General features: G+C 46.8%; 1 protein-coding gene across 1 annotated transcript; it reads right to left on the bottom strand.

Moving 5' to 3' along the window:
* Positions 1-283: 283 nt before the first annotated feature.
* Positions 284-1,780, bottom strand: LOC121545829 (peptidyl-prolyl cis-trans isomerase NIMA-interacting 4). The gene is made up of 4 exons (XM_041856687.1): positions 1,601-1,780; positions 1,368-1,441; positions 1,104-1,223; positions 284-677 (listed from the first exon to the last, which is right to left on the bottom strand). The coding sequence occupies exons 1-4, from the start codon at positions 1,677-1,679 to the stop codon at positions 519-521; spliced, it is 432 nt and encodes a 143-aa protein (XP_041712621.1). The 5' UTR covers positions 1,680-1,780; the 3' UTR covers positions 284-518.
* Between the last annotated feature and the right edge of the window lie 16,163 nt (positions 1,781-17,943).

Raw genomic sequence — 17,943 nt, 5'->3', positions numbered from 1 at the left:
CTGTCGAAGCGGGATCTTACTTCCTGCTTCTAGGTTCTTCATTAAATTAGTTGTATTATTGAATTGATCTAACTTTAGGTTATTAAATTACCTGGAATGTAAGTGGTATACCGTTGGTTGCATGAATGAAAAGCGAGGTAATGTAAAAACTTTCATTTTATCGTGTATGTTCCCGAGAGCAGTGGACAACTTTGTATCCTAAGTAAGTTTCTGCAACAAACACAACTCAATGGGCATTCATTCACAGACATTTTACAATGTTTGTTAATTGACCACCAGTGTACAAATTTCACCACCTTTTATTTACAGACACGAGTACATACGTGTTATTAGCCTCTGTCTCTTTACAGAGTATTTCATTGTTACCTTATGTTGTGCCATAACCAGGACATGAAAAAGAATTATGCAAGAAATGAAGAAAAGCTGCAGAGAAATTGAGTGATTGATTGTGCCATCCCCTCTGAGAGAAAGCAGTGTCCCAATGTCAAAGTGAAGAGTAGTGGGTCTTTTCCTTCCGGTCATTTCTTTCCTTCCACCATGATGATGTGGTAGCCAAACTTGGTCTTGACGGGGGGGTCTGTGTAAATGGGTTTGTCCATGGTGCTGTTGGGTAAGGCGAAGGCAGCGTCCTGGAAGGGTCCAGTCATAGACCCTCTTGTCATCCAGCCCAAGTCACCCTGTCACAACCAGGGTAACACTACATTCAATATTGCCACAGTCACACAAAGGCTAAAACAGGGGTGTCTTCAGGTAGTCAGACACTGTTGCTAAATGTTTTCAGGTAGGTCCCTCCCGTTTCGTTGCTTTTGCGTCTGTTTGGTTCCTAGAGTAAACGGTTTCCGTTGCAAAAAGTTTTGCAACAGACCAAAAGTTCCACAACAGTCTGCGACTAATGAATACACCCCCCAGTTCTCTCACCTGAACAACAATCTTGAAAAACTGTAATAAGTGATAGACAGCAAAACAGAGAGAGGATGCCATCCAGTGGACCTTTTAGGTACTAGCAGACAGCACCCCTTTCAGCTACATGATAAACCAATGCACATTTGAGTGATTGTAAGGGTTAATGTATGTTAGTTGGTGCATGGGAACTGCTCTCTTACCCCTTGTCTGGCTTTGTCTTCACTGTACTGTGAGGCCACTTCACTGAAGCGAACCCCAGCCTTCAGTTTCTCCATCGCCTCCATGCATTTACCATGTTTCTCACACAGGATATGTCTGACCTGGGGAGTACATCAAAACAACAGTTAGTCAATTTAGCTAGCGGTCTATGCTTACATGTGAACACACACACTCTAGTCAAAGAAGGTACAGTATGGTGTACCTAAAATGTAGCATTGCAGAGACTAACGAACATAGCTAGCTACCTTAACAGAAGTGCCTCCTTTTATCGCCTTCTCTTCTTGTTTTCCTTTGTCTCCACCCCCTGCAGCTGCTCCACCTGAATGATAACGTTCAACATAATAACATGACTTACACAGAGATCGCTACCTAGCTGCTATCTAACTGCCACTGAACTGCACACAGGCTGTGTTGTACAGTTGGTTAGCTAGTTAGCATGTTCCTCATGCCTATTCGATTTAGTGAAGAATAAACTAACCTTTGCCTCCCTTGCCACCTTTTCCCCCATCCTTGGCACCTTTCCCCGCCTCCTTGCCACCTTTCCCCTTAGGTGGCATTCTTGAAAATAGCCTTTACTGAAAATGAATGGGACAACTGGAAAGAGAACTGCCAGCTACTACAAGGCACGCGTTTCTTCTTCTTCGGTAGGGTTTATCTGCGATTGGCATCCAACGTTATGGTGCATTACCGCCACCTACTGTACTGGAGTGTGGGCCAGCGACAGGGAGAAACAAAATCCTACCTGCCAGCCCCGTTGTTCTTAAAAAATATAACATATTTTAGACTATATGTAATGACGGAAGGTCTGCTCAATCCAAGATTACAACCAATTGATTACAGCATTACCCCAAAAATAGAGGAGGTAGGTGGCAGCGGGAGGAGGTAGGGAGGTCTGTCTGCCCAATATAACGGATCAAAGCTGGAAGAGGAATAAAAATAGCATAAATAGGAAAGTATACCAGTTTCAGTTGAGGACCAGGATGTTGACAGCTGTGCCATACAGATTGCAAAATATTTGGGAAGAGATTTTTGATGTACCGATTCCATGGTACAGGGTGTATGAGTTGATATATAAAACGACGCAAGATTCAAGACTTCGTGGTTTTCAGCTAAAAATATTGTACAGAATTCTTGCCACCAATAAAATGTTGAATATTTGGATACAGAATCAATAGACCATTTGTTTTAGTATTGCCCTCAGGTAGCCTGTTTCTGGTCTCAGGTTCAGGAATGGCTGAAAATGCATAAAATTGATCTAAAATTGACCCTAGAAATAGTATTGTTGGGAGATCGGGAGAGAGCTGGTCAGTCAATAACTAATATACTAATACTCTTAGTAAAATTATTTATCTTCAACTCGCCATCTGTGGATTCTATTTGATTAGATGGATTCAAATTGGATGTTAAACATCACAGCATAGTTGAAAGATATACAGTGCATTCGTAAGTATTCAGACCCCTTGACTTTTTCCACAATTTGTTACGTTACAGCCTTATTCGTTACAGCCTTATTATCAATCTACACACAATACCCCATAATGACAAAGCAAAAACCGTTTTTTTGGAAATTTTGCAAATGTATAAAAACTTAAACAGAAATACCTTATTTACATAAGTATTCAGACCCTTTGCTATGAGACTCGAAATTGAGCTCAGGTGCATCCTATTTCCATTGATCATCCTTGAAATGTTTCTACAACTTGATTGGAGTCCATCTGTGGTAAATTCAATTAATTGGACATCTCTGGAAAGACCTGAAAATATCTGTGCAGCGACAATCCCCATCCAACCTGACAGAGCTTGAGAGGATCTGCAGAGAAGAATGGGAGAAACTCCCCAAATACGGGTGTGCCAAGCTTGTAGCGTCATACCCAAGAAGGCTTGAGGCTGTAATCGCTGCCAAAGGTGCTTCAACAAAGTACTGAGTAAAGGGTCTGAATACTTCTGTAAATGTGATATTTCAGGTTTTTATTTTTAATACATTTGCTAAAATTTCTTAAAACCAGTTTTTGCTTTGTCATTATGGGGTATTGTGTGTAGACTGATGAGGGGAAAAATAATTAAATCAATTTTAGAATAAGGCTGTAACGAAACAAAGTGTCGAAGAAGTCAAGGGGTCTGAATACTTTCCGAATGCACTGTATGGTGCATAGAAATCCGAAGAGGGTGGCCAGCAGAGATAGGTGGGATGGGCTGAGGGAAACTGAGGGAAACTGATGTTTGGGATGTGGAACTAGAGACAAGTGAGAGTGGAGTTTCTGGGCAGGGGATAGCATTGAAGGTCAAAGATTAAAAGTCAAAACAAAAAGTACGTTTGAATGACACTGAGGGGCAGTGTTGTTACAGCTAACGCCTGTTTGACTGAATGCTTGTTTGCCTGAGGCTGATGCCACGCAGGTGTTTGTACACACACTCTCATTCAAACGCACACACACATATATGCACTCAAACATATTCAGTTGGCCTTGCTGTTATGATTGTTGTTGTCCTTGATGTCTTTTGTTTTTTTGCATTGTTGTTTTTTGTTTTCCTTTGTCTTCCTCTTTTTTCTCTTTTGTTCATGTTGGTGCATTGGGGGACGGGGGCCTTGGGGTGGGGAATGGAATGGGGGGGGTTCTCTGAGGGTTGAGGGGCAGCTCTGGGGGAACTGTGGGGGGATCTTGGAGGGCTGGTGGCCTGGCGGTTGGGAGCTTGGGCCGGTGGCTGATGGGTCTCTGGTTCGGGTCCCTGTTTTTTACCTTGTGTGAGATCTGTCGACATGCCGTTGAGCAGGGCGTTGACCCTGTTTGCTTCTGTGGGTCGCTCTGGATGGGAGTCTGTTAGTATTTAGTCAGCCACCAATTGTGCAAGTTCTCCCACTTTGTTATATACCCTTTGTTGGCAATGACACAGGTCAAACGTTTTCTGTAAGTCTTCACAAGGTTTTCACACACTGTTGCTGGTATTTTGGCCCATTCCTCCATGCAGATCTCCTCTAGAGCAGTGATGTTTTGGGGCTGTCGCTGGGCAACACGGACTTTCAACTCCCTCCAAAGATTTTCTATGGGGTTGAGATCTGGAGACTGGCTAGGCCACTCCAGGACCTTGACATGCTTCTTACGAAGTCACTCCTTCATTGCCCGGGCGGTGTGTTTGGGATCATTGTCATGCTGAAAGACCCAGCCACGTTTCATCTTCAATGCCCTTGCTGATGGAAGGAGGTTTTCACTCAAAATCTCACGATACATGGCCCCATTCATTCTTTCCTTTACACGGATCAGTCGTCCTGGTCCCTTTGCAGAAAAACAGCCCCAAAGCATGATGTTTCCACCCCCCATGCTTCACAGTAGGTATGGTGTTCTTTGGATGCAACTCAGCATTCTTTGTCCTCCAAACACGACGAGTTGAGTTTTTACCAAAAAGTTCTATTTTGGTTTCATCTGACCATATGACATTCTCCCAATCCTCTTCTGGATCATCCAAATGCACTCTAGCAAACTTCAGACGGGCCTGGACATGTACTGGCTTAAGCAGGGGGACACGTCTGGCACTGCAGGATTTGAGTCCCTGGCGGCGTAGTGTGTTACTGATGGTAGGCTTTGTTACTTTGGTCCCAGCTCTCTGCAGGTCATTCACTAGGTCCCCCCCGTGTGGTTCTGGGATTTTTGCTCACCGTTCTTGTGATCATTTTGACCCCACGGGGTGAGATCTTGCGTGGAGCCCCCAGATCGAGGGAGATTATCAGTGGTCTTGTATGTCTTCCATTTCCTAATAATTGCTCCCACAGTTGATTTCTTCAAACCAAGCTGCTTACCTATTGCAGATTCAGTCTTCCCAGCCTGGTGCAGGTCTACAATTTTGTTTCTGGTGTCCTTTGACTGCTCTTTGGTCTTGGCCATAGTGGAGTTTGGAGTGTGACTGTTTGAGGTTGTGGACAGGTGTCTTTTATACTGATAACAAGTTCAAACAGGTGCCATTAATACAGGTAACGAGTGGAGGACAGAGGAGCCTCTTAAAGAAGAAGTTACAGGTCTGTGAGAGCCAGAAATCTTGCTCTGTGAGAGCCAGAAATCTTGCTTGTTTGTAGGTGACCAAATACTTATTTTCCACCATAATTTGCAAATAAATTCATTAAAAATCCTACAATGTGATTTTCTGGATTTTTTTTCTCTCAATTTGTCTGTCATAGTTGACGTGTACCTATGATGAAAATTACAGGCCTCTCTCATCTTTTTAAGTGGGAGAACTTGCACAATTGGTGGCTGACTAAATACTTTCTTTCCCCACTGTAACTCTGCCCAACTGAGTAGGAGAATCTGAGCATTTTCTGCGCCCTGGAGACTATGTGATGGCAATAGACTACAGAAGAAAGAGCTGGAAAGACCCCATGTGGAGGGGCCCGTACCAGGTGTTGTTGGTTACCTCAATGATGGTAAAAGTGGGAGAGATCGATACTTAGATCCATGTTTCCCACTATAGGAGTGTTCCAACCCCAGGAGAGGAAGACGGCCCGCCATTGGGTAGCATTGTTGTCTTTTGTGTTTGTCTGTGCTTATGTGTCCTTGCAGCAGTAACTCCGAGCTTCCTTATGGGTAGGCTGATAGAAGGACACTCTTCGCAGACCGATGTCGATAGATTGAGAGGGACTCTGGCTGATCCGGAGACCCTAGTGACGGAAGAAGGTTAACAGCTAAAGTGACCATACATCATCGTCCCGGTTACACCAACGGCGGTACGGATAGAGGGGAGCGCGATCGGGTATCATCTAAACCATTATACCAGAGGGAGGGAACTGATGACTAAGAGACCACCAAGACTTTCAAGACCTCCAAGACCTTCCAGACCGCCGAGAGATTCCAGACCTCCAAGACGCACCAGATATCCTCATCATTGATTTCTCTGCACTTGACTAGTTCCCTGAGAATAAGGGGAATGGGGTACTGATAATAGTAAAGAGCAGAAGAACAAGACATAGAAAGGATATAGACAGGATTAGAATGTATATTCCTGCACAGGCAGGAACCATAACTAAAATACAGAAAGGGATCACTATTAAAATACAAGGGTTAAATGGTTATTGGTGTGGGAAGAACCAGCACAAGGAGTATGGGGAAATCACATGGGGTAACGGTGACCTTAAGATAATAAAAGAAAAAGACAGATGGATCATAGACATAAGGATAACAGTTCAAGACTTAGATAAACAATTTGATGTAGTACTTCGTGTTAGAGTTCCAGGGGGAAGTGTTGTTGGAGTAGTTATTCCTTGGGAAAGTGCACTAAACCCTGTACATGTTAGAGCCATACCAAATACAGAAGAAAGGGAATGGAAGGAGCCGTTAAACAATGATTGGTATAGATGAGTACAATATATTACACTTCAATTAAATAAAGAAAATAGTCTAATATGCACCACATCTCCGTTTAAAGAATTAACAGTAGTTCAAAATCTTCACAGTTACCAGGGCTGTGTGCTAGGATTCAATCACAACTTTTGTAATATTTAGGATATTCTAACTGTAAACAATTTTATAATCAACCAGGATGAGGAGAGAAGTGTAAGCAATTGTTAGAATATGAACAAGGAAAAGGGAAACACCAGAGCAATATCAAATAGACTATGAGGAAATATAGGAATGTTACAATAAAACAATTGGGTTATATAATTTGGGAGAATTCAAGGGAAAATGTGAAACTAGGGGGCGTTTAAAAAAAGATAGCCTTTGGAATACAGGGACCCCTCAAAGAAAAATCTATCAGGCAGCAGGATCAAGTATTAGAAATGGGTATTAAGAATGAGTGATGAAACATAATGATTTGTCATATAGTCAATGTTAATATGGATGTTTTGGATTGGAAATTAACTCAACTAAACTTTTATGATCTGTCCTTTCCTGAGGTTACTACGGATGATGTCGTAATGCATAGCAGAGATAATTCGGTCCAGAACGGTGTAAACCTCAATAAAAACCAAAAACCCTCTACACGGCTGAAGAGGAGCAATAAAGGCGTTGAAGACGTTCCTGTCCGACACCACCTCTGCCAGGAGACCTGAATCCAGCATCAAATCAAAGCAATCAATTGCCTTCTCTTTTGTGCCTTTTCTCTCAAGAATGTGACAGGAGTCCATGTGGAGTGAGCAGGAAGAGAGAGGTCTATGCCAATACAACGTTCTTCATAGTTTGGGTATACTGGTTGGCAAATGGACAAAACAGAATGGGGGTAGAGGTGAGGTGGTTCAGGTGTGACATTGGAATTGGGACATTGCCATGGGCAATCCAATATGAACTATGAAGCTATCTGAAGAACATAATGAAGACGCCAGAAGATTGAGTGCCGGTAGAGGAAGGGAGTGTTAGTTGAGGTAGTATGTTGATTAAGGAGGTATTATACACTGCTAAATGTATAGTAATTTAGACTAGGAATGCATTAAGATACTGATCTGTTGTAATTCTCGTTATGAGGAAGTTAATGCTAGAATTATGATAATGTAAATATACATTCCGCCAGTGTCAATATGTGCCAAGGTGAGAGTTTTAACTTTGAATGATGGAACCAAGGTGACTAACTAAGAATTGTCATTCTAAAGTTGTTTTGGGTAATTAATTTGATTATGATTATGAATTATAAGTGGACTGATTGATCTGAATAAGTTATACATATTAATGCCTAATGATGTCGACATTGCAATTAATGGATTAGATATTGATATTGATTCTTTTGATCGTCTTGTGATATGGGTAAAAAAGGTTATGTAAGCTAAAGATGTTGACACCATTCTTAACATGTCCTAGATATTATTGTTAAGATAAAGTTGCATATTTTGATGTGTTAGGATACTAACACATATATGGGAAATGCTACAACTAAACAAAAGTGGGGAGCAATGTTTACACAGATGGCAATCATGATAGGCATATCACTTGTAGTAATGGGAATGGTATTTTGCTGTATACTACCTCTGTTAAAATCATTTTTTGATCCAAACCACAGTAAAACAAATGACTGCACAGACCATTGTTACTAGTTCAGCCAAAGAAATACATCCAATTCAGGGAGCTCCAGGACAGTATGTAAATGAATATGGGACATTTTGTAAATGTTAAAGGAGGACCAATGGACTGTCCATTTGGGAATTCTGAATGTTTGTATGGAGTTGTTCCTGGGGGTGGATGGGCTTGCCATGGTTACAAAGCCCAATATAAACATGTGGAGGTTAATTTAGAGGAAAACCTTCCAGACTTGTAACCAATACCTGACTGGGCTCTGGGACCTCATCAGGATGGGTCAAGTAATGAGGAAGATATATTGGTTTAAATATGTGCATGTAAAATGTAACTACATATGGCAAGGCTAAAAATAAGTAAATGCACATGCTTACATTCATTTTAAAAATTAATATTTGTATTATTGGGACTTTGTTGGAAAGTCCCAAAGAGGGGATTATATAGAAATATTTTATGTATCATTATTTAAGGCAAATGTAGGGAGATGCCAAAGGTAAAATATAATAAACATGTTTGATATTTTATAATCCAGATGCATGCTTAAATAAGGAATATAGCCATGCAGTATATAACTGAGTTATTAAATGAATGTATGTGCTCTTTCACAAAAGCTCTCAACCTATAACCTATATACTTATTATGGACACAGTATGCTTTACATTAGTTCTTTTTTAAGAAGGGGCCTGAGCCACGCAACCAATAGAATGATAGAAGGAGAGGCTACATATAGAAAAAGCATTCATGACCTTTTGGAGTGGACATTGTGTGACAGCTGGACGTTGAAAAAGAAGGGTGGTGCAGAACTAAAATAAGTTAGGAATTTGCCATAAGGGGGTAACTGTATATGCCATGTAAGCATGTTTGTGCATTTGTGTGTGTATAAAAGGGAGCGCTAAGCCAAAGAGACACAGTCATTCCATGGAACTGCTCGGCTTTTGTTATTAGATAATACAAGTCTAATTTTTGTATTCACAAGCTCCAGTTTATTGAGAGATATTTTTGAGTTGACTACTTTTGAGTCAAATATTTATACGACAGTAACTGTGGCAGTTCACAGCCCAAACTGATTTGAGGTTGCATAACACAGGTAGCAAGTTAAAAAGATTTATTCCAGATACCGGGCCAGGTCCAAATCCCCGTCATTCGCATTAAGAAAAGACGCCGATACAGGGGACGCAGGTCCAGGTGCCTTGTTAAAATTAGTCGGCGAATGGATAACCTGCCTCTACCATCCGTCCTATTGGCCAATGTGCAATTATTGGAGAATAAACTGGATGAGCTCCGTTCAAGACCATCCTACCAACGGGACATTAAAAACTGTAATATCTTATGTTTCACCAAGTCGTGGCTGAACGACAACACAGATATAATACAGCTGATGTGCGAAATCAAATATTAAGGAAGTCTCAAGGTTTTGCTCGCCTGAGGTAGAGTATCTCATGATAAGCTGTAGACCACACTATTTACCAAGAGAGTTTTCATCTATATTTTTCGTAGCTGTCTATTTACCACCACAAACCGATGCTGGCACTAAGACCTTACTGAACGAGCTGTATAAAGCCATAAGCAAACAAGAAAATGCTCATCCAGAGGTAGCGCTCCCAGTGGCCGGGGACTTTAATGCAGGGAAACTTAAATCCGTTTTACCTCATTTCTACCAGCATGTTACATGTGCAACCAGAGGGAAAAAAAATCTAGACCACCTTTACTCCACACACAGAGATGCGTACAAAGCTCTCTCTCGCCCTCCATAATTCTATCCTCCTGATTCCTGCTTACAAGCAAAAACTAAAGCACGAAGTACCAATGACTCGCTCAATACGGAGGTGGTCAGATGGCGTAGATGCTAAGCTACAGGACTCTTTTGCTAGCACAGATTGGAATATGTTCCGGGACTCATCAGATGGCATTGAGGAGTACACCACATCAGTCACCGGCTTCATCAATAAGTGCATCAATGATGTTGTCCCCACAGTGACCGTAAATACATACCCCAACCAGAAGCCATGGATTACAGGCAAGCTGCTGCTTTCAAGGAGCAGGACTCTAACCTGGAAGCTTATAAGAAATCCCGCTATGCCCTCAGACGAATCATCAAACAGGCAAGCATCAATACAGGACTCAGATTGAATACTACTACACCGGCTCCGACACTCGTCGGATGTGGCAGGGCTTGCAAACTATTACAAACTACAAAGGGAAGCCGAGCTGCCCAGAGACACAAGGCTACCAGACGAGCTAAATGACTTCTATGCGCGGTTCGAGGCAAGCAACACTGAAGCATGCATGAGAGCACCAGCTGTTCCGGATGACTTTGTGATCACGCTCCCCGTAGCCGATGTGAGTAAGACCTTTAAACAGGTCAACATTCACAAGGCCGCAGGGCCAGACGGATTACCAGGACGTGTACTCCGAGCATGCACTGACCAACTGGCAAGTGTCTTCACTGACATTTTCAACCTGTCCCTGGCCGAGTCTGTAATACCTACATGTTTCAAGCAGACCACCATGTCCCTATGCCCAAGAACACCAAGGTAACCTGCCTAACTTGCCTCCTGAGTGGCGCAGTGGTCTAAGGCACTGTATCGCAGTGCTAACTGTGCCACTAGAGATCCTGGTTCGAATCCAGGCTCTGTCGCAGCCGGCCGCGACCGGGAGACTCAAGGGCGGCGCACAATTGGCCCAGCGTCGTCCAGGGTAGGGGGGGGAATGGCCGGCAGGGATGTAGCTCAGTTGATAGAGCATGGCGTTTGCAACGCCAGGGTTGTGGGTTCGTTTCCCACGGGGGGCCAGTATAAAAAAAAAAAATGTAATCACTAACTGTAAGTCGCTCTGGATAAGAGCGTCTGCTAAATGACTAAAATGTAAATGTAAATGACTACCGACCTGTAGCACTCATGTCTGTAGCCATGAAGTGCTTTGAAAGGATGGTCATGGCTCACATCAACACCATCATCCCAGAAACCCTAGACCCACTCCAATTTGCATACCGCCCCAACAGATCCACAGATGACACAATCTCTATTGCACTCAACACTGCCCTTTCCCACCTGGACAAAAGGAACACCTACGTGAGAATGCTGTTCATTGACTACAGCTCAGCGTTCAACACCATAGTGCCCTCAAAGCTCATCACTAAGCTAAGGACCCTGGGACTAAACACCTCCCGCTGCAACTGGATCCTGAACTTCCTGACGGGCCGAGTAGGTAACAACACATCTGCCACGCTGATCCTCAACACGGGGGCCCCTCGGGGTGCATGCTTAGTCCCCTCCTGTACTCCCTGTTCACCCATGACTGCGTGGCCAAGCACGACTCCAACACCATCATTACGTTTGCCGACGACACAACGATGGTAGGCCTGATCACCGACAAGAATGAGACAGCCTATAGGGAGGAGGTCAGAGACCTGGCCGTGTGGTGCCAGGATAACAACCTCTCCCTCAACGTGATCAAGACAAAGGAGATGATTGTGGACTACAGGAAAAGGAGGGCCGAGCACACCCTCATTCTCATCGACAGGGCTGTAGTGGAGCAGGTTGAGAGCTTCAAGTTCCTTGGTGTCCACATTACCAACAAACTATCATGGTCCAAACATACCAAGACAGTCATGAAGAGGGCACGACAATGCCTATTCCCCCTCAGGAGACTGAAAAGATTTGGCATGGGTCCTCAGATCCTCAAAAACGTCTACAACTGCACCATCGAGAGCATCCTGACTGGTTGCATCCCCGCCTGGTATGGCAACTGCTCGGCCTCCGACCGCAAGGCGCTACAGAGGGTAGTGCGTATGGTTCAGTACATCACAGGGGCCAAGCTTCCTGCCGTCCAGGACCTTTATACCAGGCGGTGTCACAGACTGTTCTCTCTGCTACAGCACGGCAAGCGGTACCGGAGTGCCAAGTCTAGGTCCAAAAGGCTTCTTAACAGCTTCTACCCCCAAGCCATAAGACTGCTGAACAGCTTATCAAAAGGCTACCCGGACTTTTTCCATTGCATTTATTTTACGCTGCTGCAACTCGCCGTTTATTATCTATGCATAGTGACTTTACCGTTACCTACATGTACAAATGATCTCAATTACCTCGACTAACCTGTACCCCTGCACATTGACTCGGTACCGGTACCCCCTGTATATAGCCTCATTATTATTATTTTATTGTTGCTCTTTTATTTTTTACTTTAGTTTATTTAGTAAATATTTTTCTTAACTCTTATTTTTCTTAAAACTGCATTGTTGGTTAAGGGCTTGTAAGTAAGCATTTCACGGTAAGGTCTACACCTGTGGTATTTGATGCATGTCACAAATAAAATGGGATTTGATTTGAAAAGAGTAGAGAAGATATAGTACTGTCACGGTTTCGGCCGAGGCTGCTCCTCCTCCTGGTTCGGGCAGGCTTCGGCGGTCGTCGTCCCCGGAGTACTAGCTGCCACCGATCTATGTTTCATGTTCGTTTGGTTTGGTCTTGATGTTGTACACCTGTGTCTAGTTAGTCCTCGTTAGTGTTCTATTTAGTTCTCGTTGTGTGTGTCTGTGTTTGTGTGTGATTGCTATTCTGTTTCGTGTTGGAGCTACTATTTTCCCTCCAGTGTTTTGGAGAGGTTCTTTTGCAGATGTTAGTGCGACGTTTGTTTTGTCGCCTGTATGCGCCGTGTATTCGCCTTCGGTCTTATTGTGCTTATGTATTTTGTGAATATTGCACTAAAGCCTTTGGACTGAGCCTCTGCGTCCTGCGCCTGATTCATACACCACACCCACCTTCAGCACCCGTTGACAGAATCACACACCACCATGGCATCAGCAGGATCGGCAGTGACGCCTGTGTCGCTCGAGGAGCATATCCGTGGGCAAGATGGCCAGATAAGACAACTGGAGTTCGCTCTACAGGACGTGATCAACACATTGCACCGATGGGAAGCCAGCAGGGTACCCACACCTCCACCTACCCTACCCACCCCATCGGCCGGTCCACCAGTCCCAGGTCCGGAACCCAGGAGGATTCGGCTCTCGCTCCCGAGGGCGTATGACGGAACAGCTGCCGGGTGTCAGGGGTTCCTCCTGCAGGTGGAGCTCTACCTGGCCACTGTACACCCGGTGCCCTCGGGACACGAGAGCGTTTCCGCCCTCATCTCCTGTCTCTCGGGAAAGGCGTTGGAGTGGGCTAACGCTGAGTGGAGGAAGATGGACGCCAACACCATCTCCTACGCCGAGTTCTCCCGCCGCTTCAAGGCCGTGTTTGACCATCCACCTGAGGGCAAAGCGGCGGGGGAGCGGCTAGTCCACTTGAGACAGGGGAGGAGGAGCGCACAGGCGTTTGCTTTAGAGTACCGGACTCTAGCGGCGGATAAAGGGTGGAATGAACGGGCTCTCATCGTCCATTTTCGGTGTAGCCTCCGGGAGGACGTTCAACGGGAGTTGGCCTGCAGGGATACCCATCTGACTTTCGACCAGTTGGTCGATATGTCCATCCGTTTAGACACCCTGCTGGCCACCCGTGGACGTCCCGAGGGGGGTCCGTCCATTCCGCCCTGCGGCACCTCCGAGCCGAGCCCTATGGAGCTCGGGGGTGCCGGCGCTAGAGAACGGAGGAAGAGCCCGAGGGGGCCTGTCTCCTGCACCAAGTGCGGTCGTGGAGGGCACACTGCGGCCAGGTGCTGGGGAGGGTTCTCCGGGGGAGAAGACAACAGGCCACGCACTGGGGGGGCCTCCCAGGTGAGTAGACGCCCCACTTACCCAGAGCTTTCTGTTGCGCACTTTTGTATACCTGTTGGTTTTCCACAGGTTGCACCTCATTCCCAGCATAAGGCGCTAGTAGATTCAGGCGCAGCTGGGAATTTTATTGATCGAAAGTTTTGTTTAGAGTTAGGGATCCCTCTCTTACCTGTTGACAAACCTTTTCCCGTTCATGCCTTAGATAGCCGCCCTTTGGGATCGGGGTTGATCAGGGAAGTCACAGCGCCACTTAGGATGTGTGCGCAGGGGGGTCATGAAGAGACTATACAGCTGTATCTGATCGACTCTCCTGCGTACCCAGTGGTGCTGGGAATTCCCTGGTTAAGCACCCATAACCCTGCTATTTCGTGGCAACAGAGGGCTCTCGATGGGTGGTCTGCTCAGTGTGAGGGGCGATGTCTGGGTGTTTCCGTGGGGGCGACTTCGGTGGAAAGTCCAAACCAAGTGCCCGCACTGCAAATTCCGCCTGAATATGGGGATTTAGCTCTTGTGTTTAGCAAAACTAGGGCGACGCAGTTGCCTCCCCCATAGACAGGGGGATTGTGCGATTGATCTCCAGGCAGGAGCAGCGCTCCCACGGAGCCATGTGTATCCTTTGTCTCAAGAGGAGAGAAAAGCTATGGAGACTTACATAGCCGAATCTTTGAGACAGGGATACATTCGGCCTTCCACTTCCCCGCCTCTTCGAGTTTCTTTTTTTGTGAAAAAGAAAGATGGAGGGTTGCGCCCGTGCATTGATTACCGTGGTCTCAATCAGATTACTGTGAAATACAGTTATCCACTCCCTCTGATTGCGACCATGACGGAGTCATTGCATGGGGCGCGGTTTTTCACAAAATTGGATCTCAGGAGCGCGTATAACTTGGTGCGCATTAGGGAGGCGATGAATGGAAAACAGCGTTTAGTACCACGTCAGGTCATTTCGAGTATCTTGTCATGCCATATGGGTTGATGAATGCTCCATCAGTCTTCCAATCCTTCGTAGATGACATTTTCCGGGATATGCAGGGACAAGGGGTGGTCGTGTACATTGATGATATTCTGGTGTACTCGTCTACCCGAGCCGAGCATGTAACCCTGGTGCGACGTGTATTGAGGAGTCTGTTGGAGCACGACCTATATGTCAAGGCAGAGAAATGTCTGTTTTTCCAGGAGTCGGTCTCCTTTTTGGGTTATCGGTTGTCCGCGTCAGGGGTGAGAATGGAGGTGGATCGTGTGTCCGCTGTGCGTAATTGGCAAACTCCAACCACTGTAAAAGAGGTGCAGCAGTTCTTGGGCTTTGCAAATTACTACCGGAGGTTTATCCGGGGTTTTGGACAGGTGGCAGCTCCCATCACGTCCCTTCTGAAGGGGGGTCCGGTGCGCCTGCAGTGGTCAGCTGATGCGGTAGGGCCTTTGGGAGACTGAAGGACCTGTTTACGTCGGCTCCGGTGCTGGCGCATCCGGATCCCAAAATTCCCTTTCAGGTTGAGGTGGACGCGTCTGAGGCTGGTATAGGGGCCGTTCTCTCTCAACGGTCCGGCTCGCCACCTAAACTCCGCCCCTGTGCTTTTTACTCCAAAAAGCTCAGCCCGGCGGAGCGTAACTATGAAGTTGGGGACAGGGAGCTGTTAGCTGTAGTTCAAGCCCTTAAGGTGTGGAGGCATTGGCTTGAGGGGGCTCAACACCCTTTCCTCATTTTGACTGACCATCGGAACCTGGAGTACATCCGGGCAGCGAGGAGACTGAACCCTCGCCAGGCTCGATGGAGTATGTTTCTCACCAGGTTCGTATTTAAAATCACGTACATCCCTGGGTCCCAGAATCGTAAGGCAGATGCACTGTCCCGGCGGTACGACACGGAGGAGAGGTCCGTTGAGCCTACTCCCATACTACCGGAGTCTTGCCTTGTGGCACCGGTGGTGTGGGAGGTCGATGCCGAGATCGAGCGAGCGTTGCGTACCGACAGCAGCCCTCCACAATGTCCTGAGGGTCGGAGGTACGTTCCGCTCGAGATTCGGGATCGACTCATCTACTGGGCTCACACGTCACCCTCCTCTGGACATCCGGGTATTGGCCGGACAGTGCATTGCCTTAGCACTAAATACTGGTGGCCTACTTTGGCTAGGGATGTGAGGGTTTACGTCTCCTCCTGCTCGGTGTGCGCCCAGTGTAAGGCGCCCCGACATCTGCCCAGGGGTAAGTTACAGCCCCTACCCGTTCCACAACGACCATGGTCCCACCTCTCGGTGGATTTTGTAACAGACCTTCCCCCTCTCTCAGGGGAATACCACCATCCTGGTCGTTGTGGACCGGTTCTCTAAGGCCTGTCGTCTTCTCCCTATGTCGGGTCTTCCTACTGCCCTACGGACCGCTGAGGCCCTATTTACTCACGTCTTCCGGCATTACGGGGTCCCCGAGGATATAGTGTCTGATCGAGGCCCCCAGTTTACCTCCCGGGTGTGGAGAGCGTTTATGGAGCGTTTGGGGGTCTCGGTTAGCCTTACCTCGGGGTACCACCCGGAGAGTAACGGGCAGGTAGAACGTGTCAACCAGGATGTGGGTAGGTTTCTGAGGTCGTATTGCCAGGACCGGCCTGAGGAGTGGGCGCGTTACATTCCCTGGGCCGAGATGGCCCAGAACTCTCTCTGCCACTCCTCTACCAACCTAACCCCTTTCCAATGTGTATTAGGTTACCAGCCGGTTCTGGCACCATGGCAGCAGAGCCAGATCGAGGCCCCTGCGGTGGATGATTGGATGAGGCGCTCGGAAGAGACGTGGAACGCTGCCCACGTCCACCTGCAGCGGGCCGTCCCGTCGTCACAAGGCGAGCGCCCGATCTCCACCGCAGTGAGGGGCCGGTGTACGCACCCCGGAGATCGAGTCTGGCTCTCTACCAGAAACCTACCCCTCCGCCTGCCCTGCCGGAAGCTGGGTCGGCGGTTTGTGGGGCCCTTTAAAGTCCTGAGAAGATTGAACGAGGTGTGTTATAGGTTACATCTACCTGTTGAATATAAGAATATTAACCCCTCGTTCCATGTGTCTCTTCTCAGGCCGGTGGTAGCTGGTCCACTCCAGGACAATGAGATAGGAGAGACTCCTCCGCCCCCATTGGACATCGAGGGGGCTCCCGCGTACACCGTTCGGTCCATCTTGGAGGACTCCAGACGCCGGATGGGGGGTCTCCAGTATCTCGTGGAGTGGGAGGGGTACGGCCCGGAGGAGCGGTGCTGGGTGCCGCGGAGGGACATCCTAGACCCATCTCTCCTGTCGGAGTTCCACCGGGACCATCCCGCGCGCCCTGCTCCGCGTCCTCCTGGTCGTCCCCGAGGCCGGGGTCGGCGCACGGCTGGAGCCGCGCGTCAAGGGGGGGGGTACTGTCACGGTTTCGGCCGAGGCTGCTCCTCCTCCTGGTTCGGGCAGGCTTCGGTGGTCGTCGTCCCCGGAGTACTAGCTGCCACCGATCTATGTTTCATGTTCGTTTGGTTTGGTCTTGATGTTGTACACCTGTGTCTAGTTAGTCCTCGTTAGTGTTCTATTTAGTTCTCGTTGTGTGTGTCTGTGTTTGTGTGTGATTGCTATTCTGTTTCGTGTTGGAGCTACTATTTTCCCTCCAGTGTTTTGGAGAGGTTCTTTTGCACATGTTAGTGCGACGTTTGTTTTGTCGCCTGTGTGCGCCGTGTATTCGCCTTCGGGCTTATTGTGCTTATGTATTTTGTGAATATTGCACTAAAGCCTTTGGACTGAGCCTCTGCGTCCTGCGCCTGATTCATACACCACACCCACCTTCAGCACCCGTTGACAAGTACCTTGAAGTGTGAATATCTGTGTGTAAGACAGGGAGAACACCCTCCTTCAAAATACCTTGAAGTGAAGTAAGCAGAAATCTGAAGCGGTTTTGGTTGGTTCCGTTGTGGAGGCAGTGGAACTGTGGAGGGTGCTTGAAAAGTAAAGAAAGAACAAGAGTTAAAATTGATGCACTTAGTTAGTTAGTTGGTTAGTTGGTTAGTTAGATAAGCAAGATGCCCCTAATCTATTTGTGTTCCATAGCATGGGTCTCGGGGTTGCAGAAGTTGTTTCAGAGTATGGCTGCATGTCCCAAATGGCACCCTATTCCCTATT

Source organism: Coregonus clupeaformis, chromosome 35 (assembly GCF_020615455.1).
Source record: "Coregonus clupeaformis isolate EN_2021a chromosome 35, ASM2061545v1, whole genome shotgun sequence".
In the NCBI taxonomy this organism is placed as follows: domain Eukaryota; kingdom Metazoa; phylum Chordata; class Actinopteri; order Salmoniformes; family Salmonidae; genus Coregonus; species Coregonus clupeaformis.
This window is presented reverse-complemented; position numbering and strand designations above follow the sequence as displayed.